The 27,411-nt window shown below is 42.0% G+C and overlaps 1 protein-coding gene across 6 annotated transcripts in view; it reads right to left on the reverse strand.

Moving 5' to 3' along the window:
• DDAH1 (dimethylarginine dimethylaminohydrolase 1) overlaps nt 1-27,411 on the reverse strand; it is a 168,126-nt gene that overhangs the window by 77,766 nt on the left and 62,949 nt on the right. Inside the window, exon 1 of one of the 6 annotated variants that reach the window (XM_065554155.1) lies at nt 1,762-1,794. The exons of the other annotated variants lie outside the window; for them this stretch is intronic. Coding sequence (XP_065410227.1) covers nt 1,762-1,779 — 18 coding nt within the window. The 5' untranslated portion in view covers nt 1,780-1,794. Of the gene's footprint in view, nt 1-1,761; nt 1,795-27,411 lie in introns of those variants that run through there. 6 annotated transcript variants of the gene reach the window in all.

Below are 27,411 nucleotides of genomic sequence, written 5' to 3' on the forward strand. Positions count from 1 at the left end.
GCAGGACCAACCCCAACTAAATCATCCCAGCCAGGGCTTTGTCAAGCCGGGTCTTAAAAAACCTCTAAGGATGGAGATTCCACCACCTCCCTAGGTAACCCATTCCAGTGCTTCACCACCTTCCTAGTGAAATAGTGTTTCCTAATATCCAACCTAGACCTCCCCCACTGCAACTTGAGACCATTGCTCCTTGTTCTGTCATCTGCCACCACCGAGAACAGCCGAGCTCCATCCTCTTTGGAACCCACCTTCAGGTAGTTGAAGGCTGCTATCAAATCCCCCCCTCATGCTTCTCTTCTGAGGACTAAGTAAGCTCAGTTCCCTCAGCCTCTCCTCGTAAGTCATGTGCCCCAGACCCCTAGTCATTTTTGTTGCCTTCCGCTGGACTCTCTCCAATTTGTCCACATCATTTCGGGGGGGGGGGGCGGGAGAGAGGGGGGTCCCCAAACTGGATTCAATACTTCAGATATGGCCTCATCAGTGCCCAATATAGGGGAATAATCACTTCCCTCGACCTGCTGGCAACGCTCCTACTAATGCAGTCCAATATGCTGTTAGCCTTCTTGGCAACAAGGGCTGCTGACTCATATCCAGCTTCTCATCCACTGTAATCCCCAGGTCCTTTTCTGCAGAACTGCCACTTAGCCAGTTAGTCCCCAGCCAGTAGCAGTGCATGGGATTCTTCCGTCCTAAGTGCAAGACTCTGCACTTGTTCTTGTTGAACCTCATCAGATTTCTTTTGGCTCAATCGTCCAATTTGTCTGGGTCACTCTGAACCCTTTCCCTACCCTCCAGCGTATCTACCACTCCCCCCAGCTTAGTGTCATCCGCGAACTTGCTGAGGGTGCAATTCATCCCATCATCCAGATCATTAATGAATATGTTTAATAAAACTGGCCCCAGGACCAAACCCTGGGGCACTCCGCTTGATACCGGCTGCCAACTAGACATTGAGCCATTGATCACTACCTGTTGAGCCCAACGATCTACCCAGCTTTCTATCCACCTTATAGTCCATTCATACAATCCAAACTTTTTTAACTTGCTGGCAAGAATACTGTGAGAGACCATATACAAAACTTTGCTAAAGTCAAGGTTCATCACGTCCACTGCTTTCCCCACATCCACACAGCAAATTATCTCATCATAGAAGGCAATCAGGTTGGTCAGGCATGACTTGATGAATCCATGTTGACTGTTCCTGATCACCTTCCTCTCCTCCAAGTGCTTCAAAATGGATTCCTGGTGGACCTGCTCCATGATTTTTCCAGGGTCTGAGGTGAGGCTGACCAGTCTGTAGTTCCCCAGATTCTCCTTCTTCCCTTTTTTAAAGATGGGCACTATATTTGCCTTTTTCCAATCATCTAGAACCTCCCTCAATAGCCACGATTTTTCAAAAAGATAATGGCCAATGGCTCTGCAATTACATCAGCCAACTCCCTCAGCACCTTCGGATGCATTAGATCCGGCCCCATGGACTTGAGCATGTCCAGCTTTTCTAAATAGTCCTTAACCTGTTCTTTCACCAGTAATTTACCTTCCTAATGTAATTTTTTGCCTTCAGGTTTTTAGTTAGCATAACTGGTATATCTTTTTTTTCTAAGCATCACTACCATGTAGGCCACAGAACATACCATACCTATATTTCTGTTTTACATAGTTACATAGTTAATTAAATTCAGTACATGTTACTCAACGGCTCACGTCAATCCCAGTGTGACATCAGGCAGCAAGAGAGAATTCACTTACTTACTGTTTTACCTTATAAGGACATTGCATGATAGTTCTGTGAACCTGTGCCGTCACACATTTTTTGCAGCTGTCAGATGCTTCTGAGCCAAAACTCAGTTTAGATTCCTGTATGTTGTGATAATCAGCTGGGGTTTGGAAAATCCTTAAAAAAAAAAAAAATCTGATGTTCTGGCAACTTAACAAGGCTTCTGAAAAAAATATAACAGTTTAACATCTGGACCAAAAATATTTTACGGAAGTCTAAGACCAGCATAGTACAGAACATTTTTCCACCCACAGTAACTGTTACAGTACAGCACTTCCTTGTCCCTCGCTAAATAAAACAGACCAGTTGTATAAAGATAAAATATTTTACTTGAAGTAAAGTATGGAATAGGGGAGAGCCATTTTTATTTTCTGTTTATTTTTATTTCTGTACCATGAATTTCTTCAGTTGTTTAATATAGATCTTAATGTCCATCCACACTTAGTCCTACAACAGAAATGTTGCACCCTCTGTGTTTTCCCATTTAACATAAGAACAGGGGGAAAGTGCCAGAGAGAGGGGGAAAAAATCCAGCTCCGCAGAAGTCTACCCTTCCTTTTTCCGCAAACTCTCCCGATGAGAGAAAAAAACATAGTACAAAAAGGAATGAATTAGTGCTGTAATTTACAACACTCCTCTTTCTACATCGTGAGATCCAAGTTCAAGATTTAGTTTGAGTCACATATAAAAATATTCTTGGTCATCTCAACCTCGTTCCCAGTGGAGATCTGTCACATTTCGCAATGGTCATAATGAACAGCTATAGTTGTGACTCACTAACAATGAACTTTAAACATTCATAGCACCTTATCTTTCATCCTAAGGTTTCAGAGTGTTTTGCAAACATTCACGAATTAATTCAGAATAACCCATCATATTTAATATTAAATGAAACAATGTTATTAGTCAGTGTGATTTTGAATCCAACACCATAGGCATGTCTTCACTTAGGAAAAGCTCAGGATTAGACTAGAACTGAGGTATAGAATAGAACAAGATGCTCCATGTGGCTGTAACTAGTTACCTGTATGGGCCTGAGCCAGTATTGTTATTCTTTTATTTTCATGTTTCCTCCTCCTTTTGCAAGTTAATTTTATTGCTTCCGAAAAGCAGAACCTGATATCTAACTTCCTCACCAGGGCCTGATTGGCAACAACCTGCTATTCTAAGCCCAGGCATGTGAAACCCAGATTGCCAACTGTGCCAGAAAGGACAGTTGTTTCATGTTGTGCACGAGTAGGGACTACAATGAGACCAAACTCATGGTCATCCTTTGTGACCCAACCCTTGGGTTTCCAGAGAGAAAGGCTAGTGACACCACTTCGCTTCACTGCCTGTCCTGCACCTGAATGACAGAAGCTTTATTTGCTCCGTTACTAGCTAAAGGCTTGATCCTTCAAAATCTTACTGGTCTGAGGTTTACTACTGCACAATGGCCCATTGGGGTATATGGGCAAGATCCTCAGCTGGTGCAATTTTGTTCCACTGACTTCAAAAAAGCTACATCTTTCCCAAAGCATTTGCTGCGATGGGGTCTGGACTTTTAGATACATTCACCCTAGCTCACTGTAGCTCAGATTTTCATGGGTGCACATGTGTATAAATATAAGGAAGCAACAGGTTTAAATCCCCCATCTATCATGATCACCATAGAAGCTCTCGCTAGCAGTGTTAGACTTCTGATGAATGAAGAGTACATACAGCTCACCTCAATTCACTGAGCAATGCTGTAGCATTTCAGTTAGCATGCCTACCCTTAAAAGGAAGGCCTACAGAATTCAGAGAATTAGGTCCTTTCTACATAATATTATAGAGAATTAACCCTTATGCAGAATCATTTAAAAAAAACCATAGAAAGGATCTCACTATTAAACACTATAGATCAGCGTTTCTCAAACTGGGGTTTGCGAGGGTACTCCAGGGGGTCCGCGGGCCCCTCTGATCAACTCCTCCCCCTCCCTCCCAGCGCCTCCTGCACACCGCTGTTCCCTGGCATGCAGGAGGCGTGTGCGGGGGGGGGGGGGGCGGGGAAGGAGAGCGGGGGGGGGCACGCTCGGAGAAGTGGGTGGAAAGAGGTGGGGAAGAGGAGAGGCGGGGTGGAGCTGGGGCAGGAAGTGTGGACAGGGTCTTGGGATTCAGCAGAAGGCTTTGGGGGTCTGCGACAAATTTTAAATCAAAACGGGGGTCCTCGGGTTGCTAAAGTTTGAGAACTGCTGCTCTAGATTATTAGTCATTTCTAAAGAGTATTATTAGGTTTGTCTATTTATAAAATGCTACGTGATTTTTTCCTTGAGGGTAAAGGGACTGTTTTGTTTTGTTTGGGACACTCCTCCACATGCTCATGATCTGTGCTATACAAGGGTTTCCCTGTGCTTCAGTATGCAGGGGCCTGATCTATCCCTACATAAATCCATTGGCCATTGCCCCCTGCCAGAGGACCAGTAGTGGCAGAACAACTTTGAGATAAAATTGGGGGAAAAGAATCCCTCTCCTGCTGCCCTGTGCAACTTCCCAAATACCAAACCTAGCAGGGAAAGTTTCATGCAGAAAAACTGATATATGGCCCTTTGGCTCCAACAGGAAAAGAAAACACACTTGGATTTCTGATTACTTATTTTGATCACAGTACATTATGCAGATGATTTACATGCATAAAATCCTGTGCACTAAGCCAAGAACAGCTCGCAAAGAGATGCTTATTCCAAGACAATACACTGCTTCAAGTTGCAGAAACATTGCAAAAAGAAACTAGAATCAAATCTAGTATGGAACAGGAGATTAGAGTTCATATCACCCCCCCACCCCACCCCGACGTTATCTCCTAGGGATTTTGCTTACATAAGGACTGCAGAAGTTTTAAGGCCAAGTTATTGGGCTCAATACAAGGTAATGGTGAAGTTTTATGGCCTGAGTTATACAAGAAGTCAGTTTAGAGAATTTAATGGTCCCTTATAGCAGGGGTGGGCAAACTTTTTGGCCTGAGGGCCGCATCGGGTTTCATAAATTGTATGGAGGGCTGGTTAGGGGAAAGGTCATGGCCCGGCCCCCACCTCCTATCTGCCCCTCCTCCCCTGGGACTCCTGCCCCATCCAACCCCTGCCCTCTATCCAACCCCCCGCTCTGTGCCCCCTTACCGCACTGCCTGGAGCGCCAGTGGCTGGCGGTGCTACAGCCGCACCGCCCAGCTGGAACTGGGCCACGCTGCCGCCGCTACCACACAGCACAGAGCACTGGGTCAGGCTGGGCTCTGCAGCTGCACTGCCCCAGGAGCTCACAGCCCCACCGCCCAGAGCATTGCGCCGGAGCAAGCAAGCTGAGGCTGCGGGGAAAGGAGGACAAGCGGGGGAGCTGGGGGGTAGCCTCCCAGGCCAGGGGCTCGGGGGCCGGGCAGGATGGTCCCACGGGCTGGATGTGGCCCGCGGGCCCTAGTTTGCCCACCTCTGCCTTATAGACTAAAAAGCTCCCATACCGACTTAGAGCCATGACTACCCTGAAAGAAAGGCAAATGCCTTTTTAAAAAGAGGTAAGATCTGATGGCGACCTCCATCAGTGATAAATCAAATCTTTAAGCTCTGTAATTTGAGTGTAAGTTATTCTTCTCAATTGCAGCTGAAATCTGAAGCCATGTCAATAAATGACTGGCACATATACAATATCTTTCAAGCATTTTAAAAATATTATTTAATCCTCACTACATGTCTGATGTAGGTTACTTTTCTACAGTAGCTATGGGGGAAAATGAACCTCTCTGTCTAAGTAATTTGGCCAAGGCAAGAGAGAGAACTTCTGAGAGCGCAGATTGGAATGCAGGAATTCCTGGCTCCCAGTGCTGTACTTAGACCACTAAATTGATTGCTTTGGAGCACAACACACAACTCAGTTTGGATGCCAAGGTACAGATTCTTGATGGCAGAACCTCAGAACAGTTGGCTTTTTTAGCAGAGCTGGAGAAGTGAAAACTGGCAGTAGATCAATGGCTGGAACTGGTAAAGAATCCAATATGTTCAAAAATGTTTGAATTCTTAGAATCTGAGTGAACGAGGAGAGTCATGAAGAACTTGTACCGTGGAAGAACCTGTACTCACTGTTTTATGACTCTATATACAAGAGGATCCTACTTGCATTAAAAAAGAACAAACAGGATCCTTATGAGGAAAGTCAGTCAGGCCAGCAAAACCAAAAGGTAGAGTTTTAAGTTTCCTTCTGGTATGTGACCTGCTCATGGAATTTTCGATCAGATCTCACAAGCAGCCAACAGGGATAAGGTAAAATATGAACAAAATAAAACATTCCCCAAGACCGGATTATGAAAGCCACACAAACTTTCCTTCCTTTAAGAAGCTTTTTCCATGGAGAAGGTGCAGGCTTCTATTTGCTTTCTTGTTGAAATTAAGAATTTTGTATTAAAGACATACTGGGGTATGTGTTGTTTTCTTTTTGTTCTTTATACTCTTCTTCTGTTGATCAAAGAGAACAAAATCAATAATCACTTTCAATAGGTAACTGAGATGCTGGTATTTTAGCCCTGAAAGTCCATTCCAGCCTTAGAGGTTTATTATCTTCAGATAGAAATACACCCCTCTTCACATCAGCTTTTCTACTATAAACTTTAAAACCAAACCCGAAGAAAACAAAGCAAACACCACAGCACCTAACACCTCAGTCCTCTCTTACACCAAACCAAAAGCCAACCAACCACTCTTTCATTGCAAGGTGGAGTTACAAACTAGTCATCTGTTTATACAATTCTAGTGGCACTCATTTACCAAGTCTGGTGGGTGCACTATAGATTAGATTGAAGTACTTAATTAAATTGCGGACTGTCACCAATTATCTTGATATTAGATTTTATAGGGCATTTTCACAAGTGCTCACTGAGACCAGACTACATTAAAACCACCTTGAAACAGGCAACACTATGATAAAGATATAACTACTGCAGCTTGAATACAATTGGAATTTCACTTCTGGTTTTACCACCAATTTTTATTAAATATAAATTATCATTCCATTTTGTAATCAAGTTTTTTAAAAAGGTAAAACTTAAGGTCACAAAAAATTGACTGTAGATCTTGCAAAGAAAGTTTATTTAGTCCTGGTCTTACTGCCACCTACAAAAGGTAACTCATCATGTTCTTTATTTTGTTTGTGTGTATGTGTGTATATTACATACAGCCACATACACACAGACTCTCTGTACACAAAACAATTTTTTTTAACTGCGTTTGACAGGACAGCATACAACTTAACATGTTATTATAAGAGACTTTGAGAGCATAAGTAATTTCCAAAGGGTAGAGATTTAAGGATTGGGATTTTAGAACTGTTAAGTAACTACTACTCTACATGAAGATATTCTGCCATTTCGGCACTCACTTTGCAATAGGCTCCATATGTACTGTTAAAAGAACAGGAGTACTTGTGGCACCTTAGAGACTAACAAATTTATTAGAGCATAAGCTTTCGTGGACTACAGCCCACTTCTTCGGATGCATATGCAAGTGGGCTGTAGTCCACGAAAGCTTATGCTCTAATAAATTTGTTAGTCTCTAAGGTGCCACAAGTACTCCTGTTCTTTTTGCAGATACAAACTAACACGGCTGCTACTCTGAAACCTGTCATATGTACTGTTGTAGAGCCACACTGACTTAACTGGGACACTGATCAGGTATGAGGGCCCATCCACACGGATTAGATTACAGGATCAGGGCCTCATTTGCATTTGCACTGTCATATTTTACAGATTATAACTAAAACAGGCTTGGTGAGGAAAGTCGTTAATCTTACTAACAGACTCCATGCTTAAAACAGCTGTCTTCCCCACAGGACCAAATGGAACTCAATTAAAAATACTTGTAGCCCCAGTATTAGTCTCTTTAAAGGAATGATTTACCTAACAAATACAGTTTTTGTTATCAGTGAGACTAATTCGTTAGCAAACAAAACATTGAAAATCTTTTTTAAGCAATGCATGCTGCTAGAAGATTTATAAAAGATGCTTTTAAAAAGTAGTGGTTAAACTACTGATTTTACAAACACAGTACAACCTTGTAATAGGGCAGCACTTCTAACTTCAACTAACAGGACACGCAGACTGTCGCATGGAAGGGACTCCTGTTTGGGGGCATGCGAGCCGCCTGCACACACTAGCACTACCAGAGACAGCTGCTGGTGAGCCTGGTGCCTGCCCCAGTGGGCAGGGCTGGTGGCAGTACAGCCACAGCAGAGTAACTGTCCACCAGGGTGCTGGCTCCTGCAAGCGGCGGCCCGACACGCTGCTGCTTTCACTGCTGCAGTTCCCAGTAGAGCACTGCGGTTCCATGGATATTTGATTTATATCCACAGATATACATTTTATGTCAGCGCAGGGCTCTACACATTCAACAGTATTACTGACCAACCACTTGTTTAAATGCCACGATTATATAAGTCGCCTAATCAACATATGAAAGTAAAATCACTAAATCTCAAAAATATTTGTCAAGATAATACTGTATGTAAGGCCAGACCGTAGCATACTGAACAATATTGTTAACTTAGGTACTATGGATAGGTGGCAAATACTGTGGCTTTAAACACTAACAGTCTCACTGAAGTTAAGGGGACTGCTCATATATTTACAGTTAAGCATGTGCTTACGTAGTTTTCTGCAGATCCAAGGGCTCCGCACCTTGCAGGAGTAAGCCCTATTTATTCATTTGCCTTATCTGAGGCAGACCGACATGATTTCACTTTTTAGTCATCCTTTTCCTTAAAAAGGATAAAAGTATTTTTTAAAAACAAGTTCTGCCTCTGGGATCCAAATATTACATCACCCCCAGAGGCCATCTTTCAATAGCATTCTGATCTTTCACTTCATTCCAGGTCCCTAGCATGAACTAAATCTTGTATCTAATTACACATTTTTCTTAAGCAGCTCACACTGACTGCCTGCATTTGTGGCTGCTCTAAGCTAGAGTGACTTCTCAAAATGTCTTGCCAATGTTCATATTTCTTTGATGGATAAATGTAGGCTATATCCCAGATTGAACGCACTGCTTCTAGCACTGAATGAGACAACGTTTTTTCTTTTAATTTAAAAATGATCAGACATGCATTTTAAAAAAAAAAATCACGAAGGGGTTAAGGATTTGTTTCTCCTTTTCTTTCCTACTGTTTGTGAGGCCTAATTATGAGTCAACCTTTTTTTTACCAGATCAATATTTCTTTGCATGAAATTCAGTAGGGATGTGATAAATCCACTTTTGGCATGTGATGCCAAATACTTACCTAAAAATACTGTCGTGTATAAATACAAGTCTGGATACGACATTATACAATTTATATAAAATTACTGTTTTACTAAAAAAAAAAAAAAAATCCTATATTCACGTAGCTTCTCCTAGCAATACAATTCAATGGTTTTAAAAGCTTCAATAGGAACATTGCTTAGTTTTAGAAACATCAGCAGCATATTTAAAACTACATTAAAGCATATCTGGCAAAGGTGCTTGAGTTGTGTGGAGTAACTCCTGTAGAGAAAGTTTCAGGAAACTATGCGCAGTGGAAAGTAGGTTAAAATCTGAAAACCTGGTGTAGAATTACAAGTAGTGCCATTACTCCTTAAAATGGAGTGTGAATGGATTACAGTTCGAAAAACACAAAAGCCTTTCTGCATTTTCTGGCGGCACCTCACATCTACACCAACAAGCCTCCCAGGTACAGAGCCCTGAGGAAGATAAAGCCCGGTTGGGAAAATGGAAAGGCCACGCATAGAAAAAGTAAGCTCAGGAAGGACAGCACTAGCTCAGACTCCCTACCATTTGCAGTTAATGGAGCTTGAGAGACAGCCTTTTCCCAGCAGTAAGATATATTAGTTTGGAATGAGGCTCTTTGTATCAGAGGTTGGACTGCATATTCCCACTTTAATATTAATTTTATCTCACTTTTCTTTTTCTGAAACCCTTCAGCCATCCCACATGCAGTGGCCATAGCACAGTAATGAAATTCTGAGCTGAATGAAAAGAAGGATCCAGCATGCAAACGGCAACATCTCTCTTCTTTAGATGCTACATCATTAAAATACTCAGACAGAAGAGGACAAGGATTCTCCTCCGCCTCCCCAGCCCCCATTCCCATAGCTTTGATGCCTTGCTCAGGCTCTTCCATGACAAGCTGAATATCAGAGCCAAATAACTGGCACCAAAATAGATGTGTAAGCATCAAGAGCTTTTCTTGCACCTTCAGAGGAAATACCTTGCAAGAATTTGAATCACAGGCTCCCCTCAGACTCTTTGTCTTGTTTGAGTACAGCAGTGATCTCTGATCACTTTCTACACAAGGCTTTCTGTAATAAAGGATGTGGAATTCCATCTTAATATCTCCAGAGAACCCCAGTTCACAACCAGGCAGCTTTGCAGCTCACAGAACTTTTGGAAACAGCTGCAGATGATGTTTAAAATGGATGATCCAGCATCTGGTTCATTGCATTCATGTTTCTCATGAAGCCTTGATTCTAAAACAAAAACAAAAAAACCCAACCTCTATCATTTATCCAAAGTTGCAGGGTGTAGACAAAGTTGCACAGGGTTACCATATTTCAGGTTCCCAAAAGAGGACCCTGTGGGGGGAGGAGCTGGGGAGGTACAATCAGGGGAGTGGGAAGGGGTACCTGCAGCAGAGGTACTCACTGGAGGTGGGGGGCAATGTCACTCCCTGTCACTGTGGCAGGGCAGCTGGCACAAGGCCCAGACGCAGCAACAGCTGTCAGTCAGTGCCTCCCTGTGGGACCCCATCTCCAGGGCTGAGAACCAGGGTCTGGGTGGGTGGGATCTGGCAGCTGTGGCTTCAGGGGAATGGGTCAGTCAGCTGCCAATGCAGGAGAGGGACCAACTGGGAAGCAGACCAATCGGGGCTCCTTCTGAGCTGCAGCATCTGCGCTGCAAAAGCCCCAGACATTTCCTGTTATTTGAAATATCCGCCTGGACCGAGGAGAGAGGCTCAAAAAAGATGCAATGTCTTGGAAAACCCGGACATATGGTAACCCTAGCAAAGCAGCCCAAACTGTATACTTTTACGTCCAAAAATGCTCTCAGCATTTTCATGGCATTATTTCAGATAACACGATGAGAGTTATTCCTGGCAACCGGCCATTTATCAAGCCTACCTGGAAAAACATCTGAAATGGTTCCTGTGTGTCTGCCGTTTACGGACTAGAAATGCAAAGCAAAGGATCTTTGACTCTTTAGTGATCCAATGAGCTGTGCAACCAAGGGAAACAGGGCAGAGAAGAGTACTACTTCTTTTGTGAACTTGTCCCTTCTGACTGAATAAATTATTGTGTTGTCTTTAATACTGACAGTATTTTCAAGCAAACTCACTTCGTATCATATTATCAATATTGCCAACCCCAAATGTTCAAAAATCATGAGTCAGACTCACCAAAAATCATGAAATTGGCTTTAAAATCATGAGATTATGTAAAAATAATAGATTTTGTATTCTTTTTGTCTTCTGCTATTTGAGCCGTTAGGGTGCATTGGGTCGCATTTTGAAGATTTCTCCACACCCACATTGGGCTAGAAACTTACTTTCTCTTTAAGAATTAAGGCTGAAATCATCATATATCCACTTGACCCCAGGAGCAGGGGCTTTAAGGAAAACAATTTCATGAGAGTTGGCTACACTGTTATTTGGAAAGATTTGGCCAAAGCCCACATCCTCCACAACAGAAGCAGGTTAGGAGCTGCAATCAATTTCCTTGTGCCAAGACGGATCTTATCAGCATCCAGCAAATCCATCTTCCATTGCATTGTCTGGGACGCTTTGCTTCTCCAGGTTTTTCTGCAAGGCTCTTGATGTAACAAAACTCTGCCACCCAGGTACTCATTGCTAGTCCTTCGTAAGAGTCATTTTCAGAAGTTTGTTTTCAACATGCTTCATCATGGCTGATGTGTATTCTTCTCAAGAAGTTTCTGTTTTACAGAATGCAGACACTGTTTAATATGGTTAATCTGATTTGCTGACTAAAAATAAAATTCCTCAGTTTAAATAAATGTCTAAGCCTAAAATAGCAATCACTGTGTCTTCAGCAAACAAAATGCTTTTCTTTACTGTAATGGCAAAATATTTTGCAGTGCCTGTGATGGGATGGATAAAGAACACACTGAGCCAGAGCAAAAGGGGTTAATGTTCTGTCCTGCAGACAGGTGTCCCTGCACTGCATCATCTGCCAGGCTGATTGAGCCTGGTGGGAGGACATCCAACTGGATGAAATAAGAGCCCAGACAAGGTGGGATTTGGGGAGAAGACCTAGAGGGTTAACTAAGCAGCCCTGAACTTGGAACCCCAGGACCAGCCAAGCCTGGGAAAGGACTTGGACAGGACTTCATTTTTTTAAATTCATTTCTTAGTAACCGGATAAAATTTGACCCTACATAGACCAGTGGGAAAGTCACCTGCTTACAGTGTCGTTGACAGCCTACTCCCCCGCCCCCCCCCCACGTTCGTTAAATATTTAAGGAATTCACACCAAACTATCACAGCTAAGAGAATCTTAAATTAGGAGAGAATCTAATATTACTTGACATTTCTTTCCCTGCTTAAGAAAACAATATTGTAGGGTGGCGGTTCTCAACTGGGGGTCCGTGAGCCCTTTCAAGGGGGCTGTGGGGCCCCCTGCAGTGCTGAAGCCTGGAGCTGAAGCCTGGAGCCCCAAGCCCTGGTGCTTCCTGTAGGGCAGAAGCCCTGAGCCCATGGCAGAGTTGGGGACATGGAGGGCACTCCCCTTCTCCTCCCCCCTCCCCCCGAACAGCAGCACAAGAGCACGGCAGTCCTGGGAGCAGCTCCACACCTCCCCCGCCACCATCTCTTCTTCCCACCCCGTGGCCAGATCGGAGGCAGGAAGTCAGAGCCAGGCAGTGCGAGGCAGCCTCTGCTGCTCTGGCTGGTACCATGGAGCAGGCAGTGGCAGCGTTCCCTGGTCTCCTGTTGGTGCCCCAGGTTGAAGCTGCTCCTTAGCTCCCAGCCACCTTTGCTCCCACTGAGGCAGCTGGTAAGAGCCCCCTGGGTGGGGAAACCTGGTTCCATGGCTGGCAGACACCTCCAGAAACAGGGACTGCAGGGGAGTCCTCCCAGCATACAGGCCCTAGTATCCCTTCCCTGCACCCTAAGCTGTTTTCAAACATTTTGAGCTAAGCTCCCCACCTTTGAGTTATAATTTTTGGTTGCACCACCCCACCCCCCATCCCAAAGAGGCTGGGTGGCCTGCTGAGGTGAGTCGGGGTGGAGGTGGCACTCCCTCCTTTGACCCTGCCATGCGAAGGTGGCTTAAGCCCTGCTGACCCCTGCTCCCCCCCATAGACGTCAAACGACACCTATGCCCAAGGCCCCTGCCCCGAGGTTCCCCCCCTCCACACCGGGCCCTGGAGTTTTTATAGCATGTTGAGGGGGGCCTCAGAGAGAAAAAAGGTTAAGAACCCCTGTTGTTGGGTATTGAGTCTTCAGGGCTACAGCAGTCACCACACAACACTTCACTTAGACCAGGCTAACTGACATTGTACTTCACCATCTGCAAAAACGTGCACAGAGTATTGATGTCAATACTCTATTGATAGTTCTAGCCAGTTTTCTAGATCATACTGAACACTGGCAACTGCAGCAATGTCTATTACTACACATTTTAGGAGAGCTATTAGTATTCTAGGGGTGCATAGGATGAGTGGATTTCCTGCTAGCTCATCTTACTGTCTGGGGCAGGCACTAGCAGGACCAACCCCGTAGTACCTTAATTGGCAGCAAGAACACAGCCAGGCTAGAAACCCAACATTCCACTCCCACCTGCCCACGGTGCAAGCAGAGTACCTTTGATAGGTAGCAAATAGGTGGAGGCTGCCTGGACTTGACGTAGCTGCCAATCTATGTATTTAGTTAAGCCAAGAAACTGGCTACTGTGCCCCACCCAACCTTGGAAAAAGGAGATGATAATTAGCACTCTAGCTAGTAGATGGCAAGAGCATAAATCAGTGCATTAAACAGCACTGAATACAAAGGCTGCTGACCACGGCAATGACGCCAACACAAACATACAAGCAGTACACAGTGCTCTTCTGCGCTGGGCAATATTGGCAGAACAAGATACCTCTTAGGATCTAGCATCTTTACTGCCTTCTAGAACAACCATGAGGTCAGAAACATTCAGCCAGGTATCTGGATATTCAGTAAGGCAAATCCCCATAAGATTCTTTTAAAAATCAACAGAAAAGTATCATTATACTATTGGCTAGACAAGTCTATCATTTTAATAAAGGTCACAGACTAGAGTTTCCTGCCAACATTTAAAGTAAATAAAAAAGTTACACTTTGCTTTTTCTGAACTTGGGATAAAAGGTAAGATTTCCTTCCTGAACACTTTTACCTCTCCAGTTAGATGGAAACTTGTGCGCTCATGGAAATAACATTTTCCACAGTACTAGTCTGTGACTCAGAAAGGAGAATACATACCATAATAAAAAAAGTTACAAACACACACCTCACCTCAATACTTGTCTGAAGAGACCACCCATTTTATGGGGGTGGAGAAGTGATATGTTATTCAGTTTCCATGACAGTCCTTGTTCTGAGCCCTCCAGAAAAATAAATAATAAATCACCAAAACACAACACCTCTAACGGTGTCAAATTATAAATATTTGTTTCACAATATTCAACACTGGCCAGCTGAGACAGAATTTAATTTTGCCAAAGAACTCAGGTTGGCGTTAAATAGACACAGAGTTGGATGGTCACTTCTTTATTAACTATTAATCCTTAACCCACACAGCCTCCTAAAAACAGAATACATAGAGTCGTTTTGTAAAAGAATGCTACATACTGGATATCTGCTGCAATGTATAAAAACAGACTCTATAAAAACTCACCTGGGAGTTGTTCATTAGTCTCTAGAGAGCTATATTTAACTTTTAACTTGGGTTTTGCTAAAGTAGTGAATCAAAATAACCAAAAACTAAAAAAGTGACCAGTTGCCTTGTGTTAATACAATGTAGTGGTAGAACGCAAGATGTAGTTTATGTACATATTTTGATTGTTACCTTCTCAAAAATATTCCCAATGTACAGAACTACTTTAAGTTAATTTTGACCAAGCTCTTTTACACAAACTTGTTTAATTTTGGCATGACTTAGTTATCCAAACAGAATCGTATCCGTAGCCATCTTCTTCCTCTCCCCCACCCTCAAATTTATTGCTACAAAAGATGCATGTGTAGATCGATAGGAAAGTTAATTGGAGCATCATAATGTAATTATAATAGAATCCTGACTGGCCAACGTCTACTGTTATCCAAAGCCAGGTGATATCCCTGGGGTTGGATAAGTGAGATTTTGCCTCCCACTCTTCTCAGTTTGAATAGAGAGGTGTTCCTTTTTAAAAAACATCTTTAACTATCTCATAAGAACTGGCAGGGAGCGTGGGCAGCTTCCCCAAGGCAGGAAGCTCAGGGAGACTTCTGCGTGGATGTCTACATGCACTACAGTGACCTTTGGATAATCAAGGCTCTACTCTATTTGAATGACTCATGCCTCAGGTCATTTAACATTCTGATCAGTTACACACTATTTACAAAGCAAAGTCATGACAGAGAAAAGGAAGCCTAAGCAAATAGAATAATACAGAACCATTGACACTGTCTCCCTGGATTTGTTGTGCCACCAAAACCATGGAACACTTTGAAAGTGAAGGGAGTAATGTAGATTAAAGCTTCCGATGTGGTCATTTCCTGTAATATTCTCAGTGGAGTCAGGCTGTGTCTGCAGTCGAGTCTGAATGCCTGCTTTAGTGTTAGTCTGAGAAATCGGCAAGGGAAAAAAATGGTATTGGGATAAATTACAGTTTGTGCATGTTTATTTTTAATAAAGAGAAGTCAGTGTTTTGAGCACTCTGCCTAAGCACTGGATTCACCATTTGGCTTGCTGAGAGGGAAGGTCTGGAGCTTGTGAATTTGTTCAGAATGCAACTGGAATCTGTGCTATTCCTCCAAATATTGTGTTTGTCTAATAGTCTGGAGGTTCTTTTCCCCCCACCCCATATTGGCACCGAAAGGGCAGTGGAGAGAGTGTATTTTAAAGTGAGCCAGCCTGTCTGCTGCCAGAGCAGGGGCTCATATACATTTTTTCAACAAGTGTCAAAGAATTATAAAACAAAGAAGTTTCACGTAGAACAACAACAATCATAGGATTAGCATGAGTGAAGGAAGAGGAAATACCACAGAAGTACTCAGAAACAAATGAGCACAAAAGAATGGTATTGCTAGAATCCAAAAAACACTTGCTTCAGAAAGCAACATAGCAGAAGAGACTGACAGAAGCAACAGATTAAGCCCTGAAAGGGTAAAGGGGGTGAGAGAATAAAACAGATCTGTTTAATGGGATTAAGGACGAGACAGAAGAGGATTTATATCTCACACCAACATACAAGACACAATTCTAGTTACATGTGTGTTTCTAGAGGACGTACTAGAATGTGGATTAAAGGCTCTCAAAATGAGTTGTATGCATCTTTTCTCCCAACAAAGATTACACATGATGAAAGAGGCTTCATCTTAGCAGAAAGCGGAAAAGGACCTTGCATCTGAGCTGCTCACACTGCATGTTTTATGAACTACAAAACGTCTAAATTATTTAGTGTAAAGGGTTTGGTGGTAAGGCAAAATTAATAAAATTTTTAAAACCAAGTACATGAAGACAGGCAGAACTGAAATCTTCTATCAAACCATTTTGAACCACTTCCCTTTTAAGTTTAGCTTCCACAGAAATAAATATAACAAAAAACATTTTAAAAAAAATCTTGGAAGTAAGAGTAAATTCTAATATGATCTCACTAGAAATCATTAATGTTACACGGACAGGTGCAGTAAAGCATACAGAAACTCAATGTATGCTAGAAAACCAATGAATACGCCATTTCATTTTCTGTTGTCCAGGACTTTAAAGAGCCAAACCCTGCTTGCCTTATTCATGTGAACTGTCCACTCTTGTAAAGTAGTGATTAAGGTAACAGACATATTGGATGTGTTAACAATTGAGATACATCTAAACTAGTTTCTAAAACAGAGAATTAGAAGTCAAAAATGCAGAAATTGAAGTAAATGAGACTACTCAGAGAAGTACAGGCCTGTGTAAGCTCAAAAGCTAGTCTCTATCACCAACAGACGCTGGTCCAATAAAAGAGATTACCTCACCCTCTTGTCTCCTTACCACGGAAGGCACTTGGCAGACCACAGATTGAGACCTCTTCTCGAAAGCCCAAGATTCTGCAAGAACATACTAGGATTACAGTCAGTGAACTGTACCATCACTTGTGAAGGCTGAGTGCAAGTTAAGACCCAGCATGCAACGGATGCTGCAAATCCAGTCTTTGAAGTACCAAACAACAAAAAATAAAAATAAAATAAAAAGTCTGGATTCCCTGAGCTCTGCTGCTTTCTAAATAAAACTTTAAATTGACCATCTAACCAATGAAAAAAATCCTCTGGAAGATTCAGACTCAATTTAGAAGTGTAGGTCAATCTCTTGGGAAAAAATATGAAACTCCAAATTAAGTGTATGGGTAAAGTTGCAGAATAAACTCTTTTTATTTTTCTAGGAAAGATTTTAAAATAGATGGAACCCATTAATCATTTATCCTTGACAGTGAGTCATGAGCCTCATAAGAGACCATTTCTAATGGCTGGCAGTGCAGTGATACTGGGAATAAAAAAGTTAATGACAAAGGCTGTCTCTAAGCCAGCACAGTGATATTCAGCTTCTACGGGAGAAAAAAAGAGTTTGATTTTTTTTTTATTCTCAATTCCAGAAACTCAGATACTCTCAAGTATTTCAGTATAAAAGCCCAGCAACCAGGCCTACATTTTACTGGAAGTCACGTGAAGGTTCAAGTTGCTCCCTTCAAGTCCCCTGTCTAGACCCTTTTGAAAGACTACTAGGACATTGCTAAGAGATCATGTTGTATACTCATGTTAATAGAGACCAAATACATCTGTGATATGGATCAGTTTCCTGGTCTAAGATTCTCCACTTGAGAATAGCCCTTTGCTAGAAATTGCATGATATAGGCATGTACCCGGTCACAGAGCTAACTATTCTGAAGCCAAAGGAGGATCCACCAGCATCAGGAGAAAGTAACCAAATTTATACCACAGTCCTAAGGTGCATACCAACTAAACCAAAGTTCACTTTTAGGATAGATGGTTTAAAGACTGATCCATTCTTACCCCAAGCCCAACAAAGCCAATTGTCAGCCTGATGGTACCTTGTTATGGAGGTCTATCTGTGCAGCATTGCTATAAGCAATAATTGACAAGATACAGGTATATTCTCATTCTACCTTAAGTGTGGTTGTAGAGGGAAAGACATTCTCTCCACCCTTCCAAATTCTGGTTAGTTTCAAACTGTGTTTCAGACCAGCAAATCCCCCAAACAACCTTGAAAGTGAAAATTAATAAAAGTTACAAATAAAGGAAGATTGGTGATGTTTAACATAGAACCTGGTACAAAGAGCCAATTTTCTGGAGGAGGAGAATTGCGTCAGCAAGCACACACCAGCAACTGTTGCAGCGATTGCCTCTCTTATCAAATTTCATACCTTGTCTTCAACTCCCATTTATCCACGGACAGAACTGCTTTCCCTTCACAAGTGCTGAAGCATGTACCTCCAAATGACACACACACTTTATCAAAGAATTATACTTACTGCTCTGCCGACTACATACCTTCTATGCTATAGAGTAAGCCTTCCAGGAAGGGTAGAGATGCTACACTTCTTATAAACATTGTCACAGGAAACCAAACTATCTACTCTTCTCTCTGGGGCAGAGTACAGGGCACTCAGGCTACAGCTACACAGGTTAGTAATAAGTCAGTTACCTCATTTCTGTATAGATTCTGTTGAGAGTAAAGGTTTTATCTTGACACCACTCTGCTCGTCAGTAAGATCCTACATAGTATGAAGGGGGAAACTATAGAGGAGTTAGCTACAGAATCAAAACTAAAAAGTCAGTCCTGTGAATATGGAATAAAAAGACTCAGACCAGATTGTCCTGGTGTGTAACAATAAAAAAAAAGTCTGTGAACGATAACTAAGGGGAGATGGATCTGATACTAGAAAGGACAAAATGTATATGCTAAGCAGCAGAACAAACAGAAACACAAATAAAAAGCCCAGAGAAAGCACAGAGCATGACAGATAGTAAGACAGCTAACCCAGCAAGGGAAATGTTCACAGAAATTAAACTGGCCAAGGACAAAAATATGGAAAACAGAAAACAATGCCAACAATGTGGCAACCACAATGCGTATAGGAAATGCCTAACATTCAGTCAAATATGTAGGAACTGTAATAAGCCCAACCATTATGCTAAAATGTGCAGAGAAGGCAGGAAAGATTGGCTAATTAACGTCACATCCAAGATAGACATTGGAGCACAAATAAATGTAATAACAGAAACTGAAAGAGAAATGTAAGTGGAAGAGTCAATAGTGTCTGTGAAAGACTATAAAAGGAACAATTCCAGTGCAGGGCAAGTGCATGCTAACGCTTAAATACAAAGGAGAAATGATATAACAAGAGTTTGTGGTGGTACGGAGGCCAACAACCAGTCTTGGGTCTGCCCATATGTGAGGTGCTTGGTCTTGTTAAGAGGATATTTACCACAGACGGATAGAAAGCCAACACAAATCCAGATATGTAAATATACCTCTACCTCGATATAACGCTGTCCTCAGGAGCCAAAAATCTTACCGCGTTATAGGTGAAACTGTGTTATATCGAACTTGCTTTGATCCACTGGAATGCGCAGCCCCTTCCTCCCCCTCCCCGGAGTACTGCTTTAGTGTGTTATATCCGAATTCGTGTTATATCGGGGTAGAAAAGTGTATCAATAGCATCATATGAAGATGTATTCACAAAGAGTGGGTGTCTCCCAGTAATGTACAAGATATAGTTAAGAGGAGATGCAGAACCCGTGGTACATGCTACATGAAAAGTTCCACAAGCCTTAAGCTGCAAAATGTGACAGCAACTGGTATTTAGAGACTAGAAGAACCAACAGATTGGGTTCACCCCTTAGTATTTGTAGATAAAAAAAGGAGGGGGATAACTTGGCCAGACAAATGAAGTGAGAGCAGACATACAACTGGAAAACAATTCACAAGTTGACCCTGTGGGCTTGTCTATATAGCATCAGCAAGCTCACTATAGCGGTGCGATTTGTAAAGCGCATTCTAATGTGTTATGCTCTAACTGTCCTGTGTAAACCCTGCTAGCATGCTCTAAAAGATACCTAGTTTGCATTGAAATAGTCCTGCTTCAAACAGGACTACGTTAACATGAACTGTGTATCTTTTAGAGCATACCAGCAGGGTCTACGCAGGGCAGTTAGAGCATAACATGTTAGAATGTGCTTTACCCTGTGGCATGCTTTGCCACGTCGTGTAGACAAGCCTTGAGACTCAACATCTTGTTACAGAGAAGAATTTGACTAAAGAGGGTTTGTAATGAAGCATATCATGAAGATTGCTCAAATGCTCGAGAAGTATTTGGTTGTATTGAGGCAACCTAAAAAGTTCTGTTAGTTATGGTAATTTTAATATCTTGATAGTTTTTAGTTAAGTCAGAACATTTTTTAAAAAGGGATGTAAAAAAGGAAAATTAAGCTACAGCATAAGTCCTCCAGGAAGTGAAAAGATGGTTAAACTGCCTGTACATTCCAGATGCAGTCTTTGGCCTCATGGGATACATTTCCCGCTGGAGCAGAAACAAAAGAAGCCCAGAACAGGGCAGCGAGAGGCTGCAGCTGCACAGAGTAGGAAGTTTATTACCTCATTTCTCTAAGTAGTTTGGGTTCATAATAAAGGGTGTACCTTGAAACCAGTCTGTTCCTCATTCAACACTATCAGTACAGTCTCTCTGCAGAAACCTGGGCAAAACCCAAGAAAGAATATTGTCTGGCTAGGGCTGAAGATCCACGCCTTCCAACCTAACTTCAGTTAAAAAAAAAAAAAAAAAAAAAAAAGACTTTAAGCCAATAAAAAGTTGGGGACTCTGAAGAGACTGTGCATTTGTTTTCATTGCATTACAAGATAGCAAATACATCAGAAACATCAACACACTTAAGACTCATCTGGACACGTTTCTAAGACAGAAACGAGGGAAAATATTTAAGAGACATGATAAGGAGCAGAAGGGCCTGTTCCTAATTTTGTGTCAATATGTAATGCTTTAAATTGACCGAGTTCACCCAACTGTCATTTTAAGCATCAACCAATTTATAGGCCAGCAAAAAGTGGGCAGGTGTCAAGACAGGATGCTAACGCTCACAGATAACACCAAGGGCCTTGGTACAAGGAGGTAAAGCAGAGGATGAGTGGGAGTCTACAAGATTCACAGAACTAGTCCTCTAAACCCCTGTGACAATCTGAATTAAACTGTTAGAAATTTTCTCTCTCTTTTGCCCCTCTCAGTTTCATCACCATCCTTTTGGGACATGCAGGATGATCGTTGCCACTGTGCTGCTAGATTCTGCTAAAGTGATCAGTCAGCAAATGGAGGTTCTGTTGGCACCAGCATGACACTGTTTTAAAAAAAAAAAAATCACTTATCCTAATTAACTTTAGGGAGGGAGCTAGCATAGCTAAGGGAAGTGTTGGCTATGCTTAGGAAAATCATCACTGTCCATCATTCCTTTGGAGTGGAGCTGTTTTGTCACTTGGTAGCGTTTCTCTAGTTTTTTCCACTCTTTTTTTCCCAGCCACCACACAATCTAGTAGAATTACCAAGGTCCACGAGAGAGCTAAGGATGCCAGTGGTATTGCTGACCACTATACAGTTTATCTCAGACTTTTACAGTAGCACACAGTCGTGTGTGTGTTTATTTTTCTGCTTGTATGCCTTTGATTGTGGCACAACCTTCCACCTCCTCAGAAGCATCATCTGATTGATTTCACAGTGTACTCTTGACCGGAAAGGAGAAACTTGCATTTGGGACTGTTCTACCCTGACAAAGGGTAAAGCCTCATGGTTTATACTTCTAAGCTCTAAAACCTGTAGCACTATAGGTTAATTCCACTTTCATTCTTTTGAATTAGATAAACTGGGTTCTGTGCAATTTACTATATGGGAGAGAGGAGACTTTTGCCAAACAAGATCTTTTAAAAAAGATCATGTGTCTTGTCTGCTGTTCATGAGCATTGAAGAATCCAGAGCATTTTCTGTAGTAACAGAAGCTGGACGTAATGGGCTTGGCAAAAATTCACCTCCTTGCCCCTTGGTCACATTATATGATGTGATGCACAAAGCACTGGTTGAGATCTGCATGCCTAAGGTGGCTGCCCTTCAATGGTGCTCCGTGACCAGTCTATGAAGCACTTTGAGGTGAAAGGCACTGAATAAGTGTGAAGTATCATTCTGGTTGACACATTTGCACTGCTTTATGTAACCTTCCAACTAAGCAACTAGCCTTCCCACTGGACTTTCATCCCATTTGTTAGGAGATTGCAGTTCTGTTATTGAATACAGGAAGGTTAAAACTGTGTCCATGTTTTTTAAAGAAAGTTTCCATTTATTTCTTGATCTCATGGAAGAATAGAACTCGTTCCATAAGCTGAGCACGTCTAGGATTTAAATTAATGAAAGGGGAGAGCGAGGGACCAATTGGTTCTCCGCCTCCTCCAGCTGACCAATGGGTGGATAAAGCCTCTGGAGGAAGAGGGGGCCCTCCGTGAGGTCCCATAATCCGTGCTCTCCTCTCAGCTTCTACTGGGGCTGTCCCAATCACTGCCGGTCCCATCAGGTTTCTCACCCATTGTGGGGGTTGGTGGCAATCCACTCTCCCATACAACCTCTGGCTACTGGAAGGCAGCCCTCCCTTTCATTCCCTTCTGGACTGAAGAGACAGGGGTTACAGGTTCCCTCCTGCTTGCGAGACAATTCCGCCTTTAAACCACCAAGCGAGGAAGCACAATGGACTTTCCATTATGGAGGAGGTTCCCTGCATCACTCTCCTCTGCAGCAACCCTTCTCCTTTTCCATGCAGCAGAGGCAAGAGGAGGTCTGCTGACTATGGGCACTGTTGCTGAGCACTTGGATTGCCATCTGCCGATATGCAGGGTTAAAGGATGGTGGTAGTGCTGCTTTGCACTATCCCAGTCACACACAACAACTTAGGCAGTGAGAGAGACACATGGATCAAACTTCTTCAGAACAGACCCCAAAGTGTTTAGAATGTGACCTGAAGAGACTGCCCTAGAGGGCTAACTGAGTCAGAACACACTGGTATAAAGAAAGGTTTTTGAACTGCTAATAATTCAGTGACCACAGTATTATTTCAATCACCATGACTCGAACATTGCATGTATCAATGTTTGCATGTGGCCTCAAAGACAGACAAATCAACTTATCTGCATCAGGAAATGAACCAAGGTTTGCATTTAGAAGTTTTTACTTGTTGAATAACTCCATAATTCTCCAAGACATATGGATCTGATAAAAAAAATTTGAGGCGGACAATAAACTTAATTCCTTGATATCAAATTTTTCCATTAAGCTATTAAACCTGTGATTTACTTGATTATTTTTCTAGTATGCTAAATTAATTCTGGAATTTATCCATTTTCTGACAAACTGATTTATCCTCTATTCTTCCTGGCTTGCAAAAGCTTTGAGCAAAAATGGTATTCCCCAAAATGGTACGTTCTCAGAAACTGGTTTCTGTCTAGAACATTGAGCCATCAACCAAAGTATCTAACAGTGCTTGGTCGTCTCAATGGTTTTAATAGAATAACCAATTATATCTGCAAAGCCTGAGAGGTCATTCTGTTACTGGATTTTATTCCATGGATTTGACTGGTACATACAGTGTTATTGTAATTTACTTCAGTTGAATGCATATAGCTACAGCTGTCCTTATGAATGAACACATTTGGTTCCCCATTCTCTCCTCACATCAGTGTAATTTTCTGATTTGGACTGGTGAATGGAAAATTAAAACAGCATTTAAAAATAAAATGGAAGTGGGCAGTAATCATATTAGTTAACTTCCAAGCTTAATACTGCCAGCACTACCCCACTCTGGGAAGTGTTAATCAAAGGAAGTCAGAATTGCAAAACTGAGTGAAATAAATAAAAAATGTGAAACTAACATGACAGGTGACTGACTCCACCACGTGTTCACTCTGCTCTTTCACTGCCCTCCATCCCACCTTCCTTTGGGAGAAAGTCTGCCCTGTCTTTCACTTTAAGCAGCCCCTCTGAACTTAGAAGTTGCAGTAATGGCAATATCCATCTTTTTGCCATACTCCCCGGCACTTTCTTTTTGCTGTCGTTATAACTGAATCAATTTTCAAAAACCTCTAAAAATAAAAGTATTACCTTGAAAAATTTCTCTTATATTATATATACACACACACACACACACACACACACACACACACACACACACACACACACACCCTGCAAAGACCTTCACCTTTTTCCTGAAGGCCAGGGGAAGGTTTGGCTTTCACCCCAATGAGTTGCCTTATGGCCATTGAAAACAGACTCCACCCCAACATGCAATGCTAACAGAAAGTATTGCTCCATTCAATGCTAAGGAAAGCTCAAGGGACTGGATGTGTGTATAGAGTTTGAGTTACAGGCAGCACTCAAGTTAACTTTGCAATGAATACAGCCCTAAATCACTTAAGCATTCTTGAAAATTTTATCCCATATCTTATGTATGAGACTGATCAGTAAACAAAGTTTCCAAATAAATATGCCTATGCTCTAATCGGTCTTTTTATGGGGACAAGAAAGACTTTTCAGTTAAAGTAGAGGTTGGGGTATGGAGGGCTAGTTTTCCTATTATGGAGAGTCTAATAAAAGTGAATGGATTATACTGCAATTTTAAAATTATACTGCTTTAAATATTGTTTTAAACAACATGCTGAACCTAGCTATGATAGACATGGAGCTGCTCTGTAATAATTTATTACTACTGTATATTGACCTGTTTATAGGGATGTTTATTATATGAATATGTTGGTTTATTTATGTTTATTTATGTTGGTTTATTTTAATAGCAAGGAAAAACAAGCAGGAAGGGATGAAGGGTAACTCGAGATAAGCCACCCTTCCGCCTTCTGCAAACACTTAAGGGTGATGTTACAGGGCACGGGGCAGAGCCACTGGCTTTGAGGAGTGTGGCTCAACCTCCTGTTAAGCCTACCAGACTGGCTTTGTCCAGAAAGGCCAAAGCACGTGAGCTGACAAGAACAAAGCAACTCTGGCTGCATTAAAAGCTCGCTTCTCTCTTGGGGAAAGGGGGGGTAGCTGTTGAGGAGCTGTTTGGAAAAACCAGACTAACACACATCTGCTGGGGTATCTGGAGAAGCTAGTCCTGCCCTGGCCACCATTACAGAATGGAACGTCTTTCATAACAGAGTGCTGCTGTGAGGTCTCATTCCCAGTATGAAGTACTGTCATAAGTAATTAAGAACTACACCAGTAAGACAAACAATATATAGTTTAAGATGCAATACCCTGGATTGTTTTTACATTTGTTCACTTATTTTTCAAATACACAAAATTAAGTAATTCACAGTGGATGTTCCAGTCATTAGAGCAAATAAGTGTAGAATATGGGGTTTTCCTTTTCTTGTTTTTTTATTTATAAGCACCTATGGACCATTCACTTGATGAACGTAAGTCAATCTGTACCTGCTGAAGTGTTGCAAAGTAGATCTTAACATATTCATGATTTATTTGAGATATGGTTTCTTAGGAATTAACTGTGTCGACCTGCATTAGAATAGTCAAAACTGATTTTAGACACAGTAGACATGATGAATAATAATGTTTTCAGTATAAATATACCTGAGCTTCATCCCTTCCTGTGTGTCTCCTACATACAATACTCCATTAGAGAAATGTCTCTGTAAATGTGGTTACGTTATGAATGGGATCGGATATGGACTCCTTTCTATTTAGTGTTTCATTGTTTAATTTAGAGCTTTCAAAATCAGCTTGAACAAGTATGTATTGCACATATACAAATACTGACGAGTTTGACTGTACCTTTCCAAATACAGTGAAATTTAATGGTGCTGTGATTGAGCATGGATTCAACAAGGAAACATTACATAAATACAGCTGGGTTTTATATTACTATGAAGCAGACAATTTAGCTAACTCAAGGATAATTTGTTACCGTACACAGCCCCTCCAGAATAGTCCTTTTTAATTTTTGTACATGCTTGTCCCAATTGGGGTTACACCATCTTGTGGTTTTTGGTTAATGGGAAAGTTAAACATTTTATCACCTGGCTGGCATTTGTAATAGCCAACATATAATTAATTTCACCCTGTTCACTGCTTTTTATTACCAGGAGCAGAAAAAAGGTATCAAGGGCCCAGATCTGCCAAAATTTTGCTCCAGCTCCCCACATAAACATTTCCTCCCAATATAGACCACCCTGTTTTCTTTCCCAGATCCCCTCCACATTAGCCTCTTTCACTGCCTCCTCAGCCTGTCCAGCTCATCCACCCGCCTTTAAAGTCCCAGCCCAATGAGTGTCTGGAAAACAAACTTTCTTAAAAGAAAAAAACAAAAAAATCCCCAAACTCCCCTCTTCTCATTTTACAGCTGATTCCATGCCTGCTCCTTAGTCCTTGCTCTATGGACCACATCAACTGTAGGGAGAAAAAATCCATAAATACCCCCATTTAGTTATACTGCTACATCCTATCCCTCTCAGATCCCTCTGCATCAGCACAAGATGGGACCCAAGGGTGGGCCAGACATGCTCATTTCTTGCCCCAGATCTGCCTACTACAGCCTTCTCTTGAGCTGAGTGAGCCCCACCTCCTGCCGGTGCCATCGGTAGCAATCAGTTGTGTAGCAGGAGCCTTCTACCTCCTGCCTGTCTCCCACAAGCTGCTGCCACATTTTGTATTGGCCCCCTTGCTGAACCTTTACATTACAAGCTTCTGGGCTCCTTCTGAGCACAGACCTGGATCCAGACAATCTGTCCATTTATTACAACTCATAACATAGTGTTGGCAATTCTATACCTTAGGGAGAGATGACACCTGTATTCTAAGCTTAGCATGGCCCCTTACGTTCACATAGAGGAGTGGTTTTCAACTCAGGGTATGCACAACTCTCGGGGTATGCAGAGGGCTTCCAGGGGTACATCAACTCATCTAGATATTTGCCTAATTTTACAACAGGCTACATAAAAACCACTAGAGAAATCAGTACAAACTAAAATTTCATACAATGACTTGTTGATACTGCTCTATATACTATACACAAATGTAAGTACAATATTTATATTCCAATTGATTTATTTTACAACGATATGGTAAAAATGAGAAAGCAAGCACTTTGTCAGTAATAGTGTGCTGTGACACTTCTGTATTTTTATGTCTGATTTTGTAAGCAAGTTGTTTTTAAGTGAGGTGAAACCTGGGGGTATGTAAGACAAATCAGACTCCTGAAATGGGTACAGTAGTTTGGAAAGGTTGAGAGCCCATGACATAGAGCTCCACTGAAGTCACCAGGACTCTACACGGGCATAAATAATCATGCCAGCGGGTCATGGTGTAGGTTCCGTGAAAGTTCTCTTG

The sequence above is a fragment of the Chrysemys picta genome, chromosome 8, assembly GCF_011386835.1.
Source record: "Chrysemys picta bellii isolate R12L10 chromosome 8, ASM1138683v2, whole genome shotgun sequence".
NCBI classification, from domain to species: domain Eukaryota; kingdom Metazoa; phylum Chordata; order Testudines; family Emydidae; genus Chrysemys; species Chrysemys picta.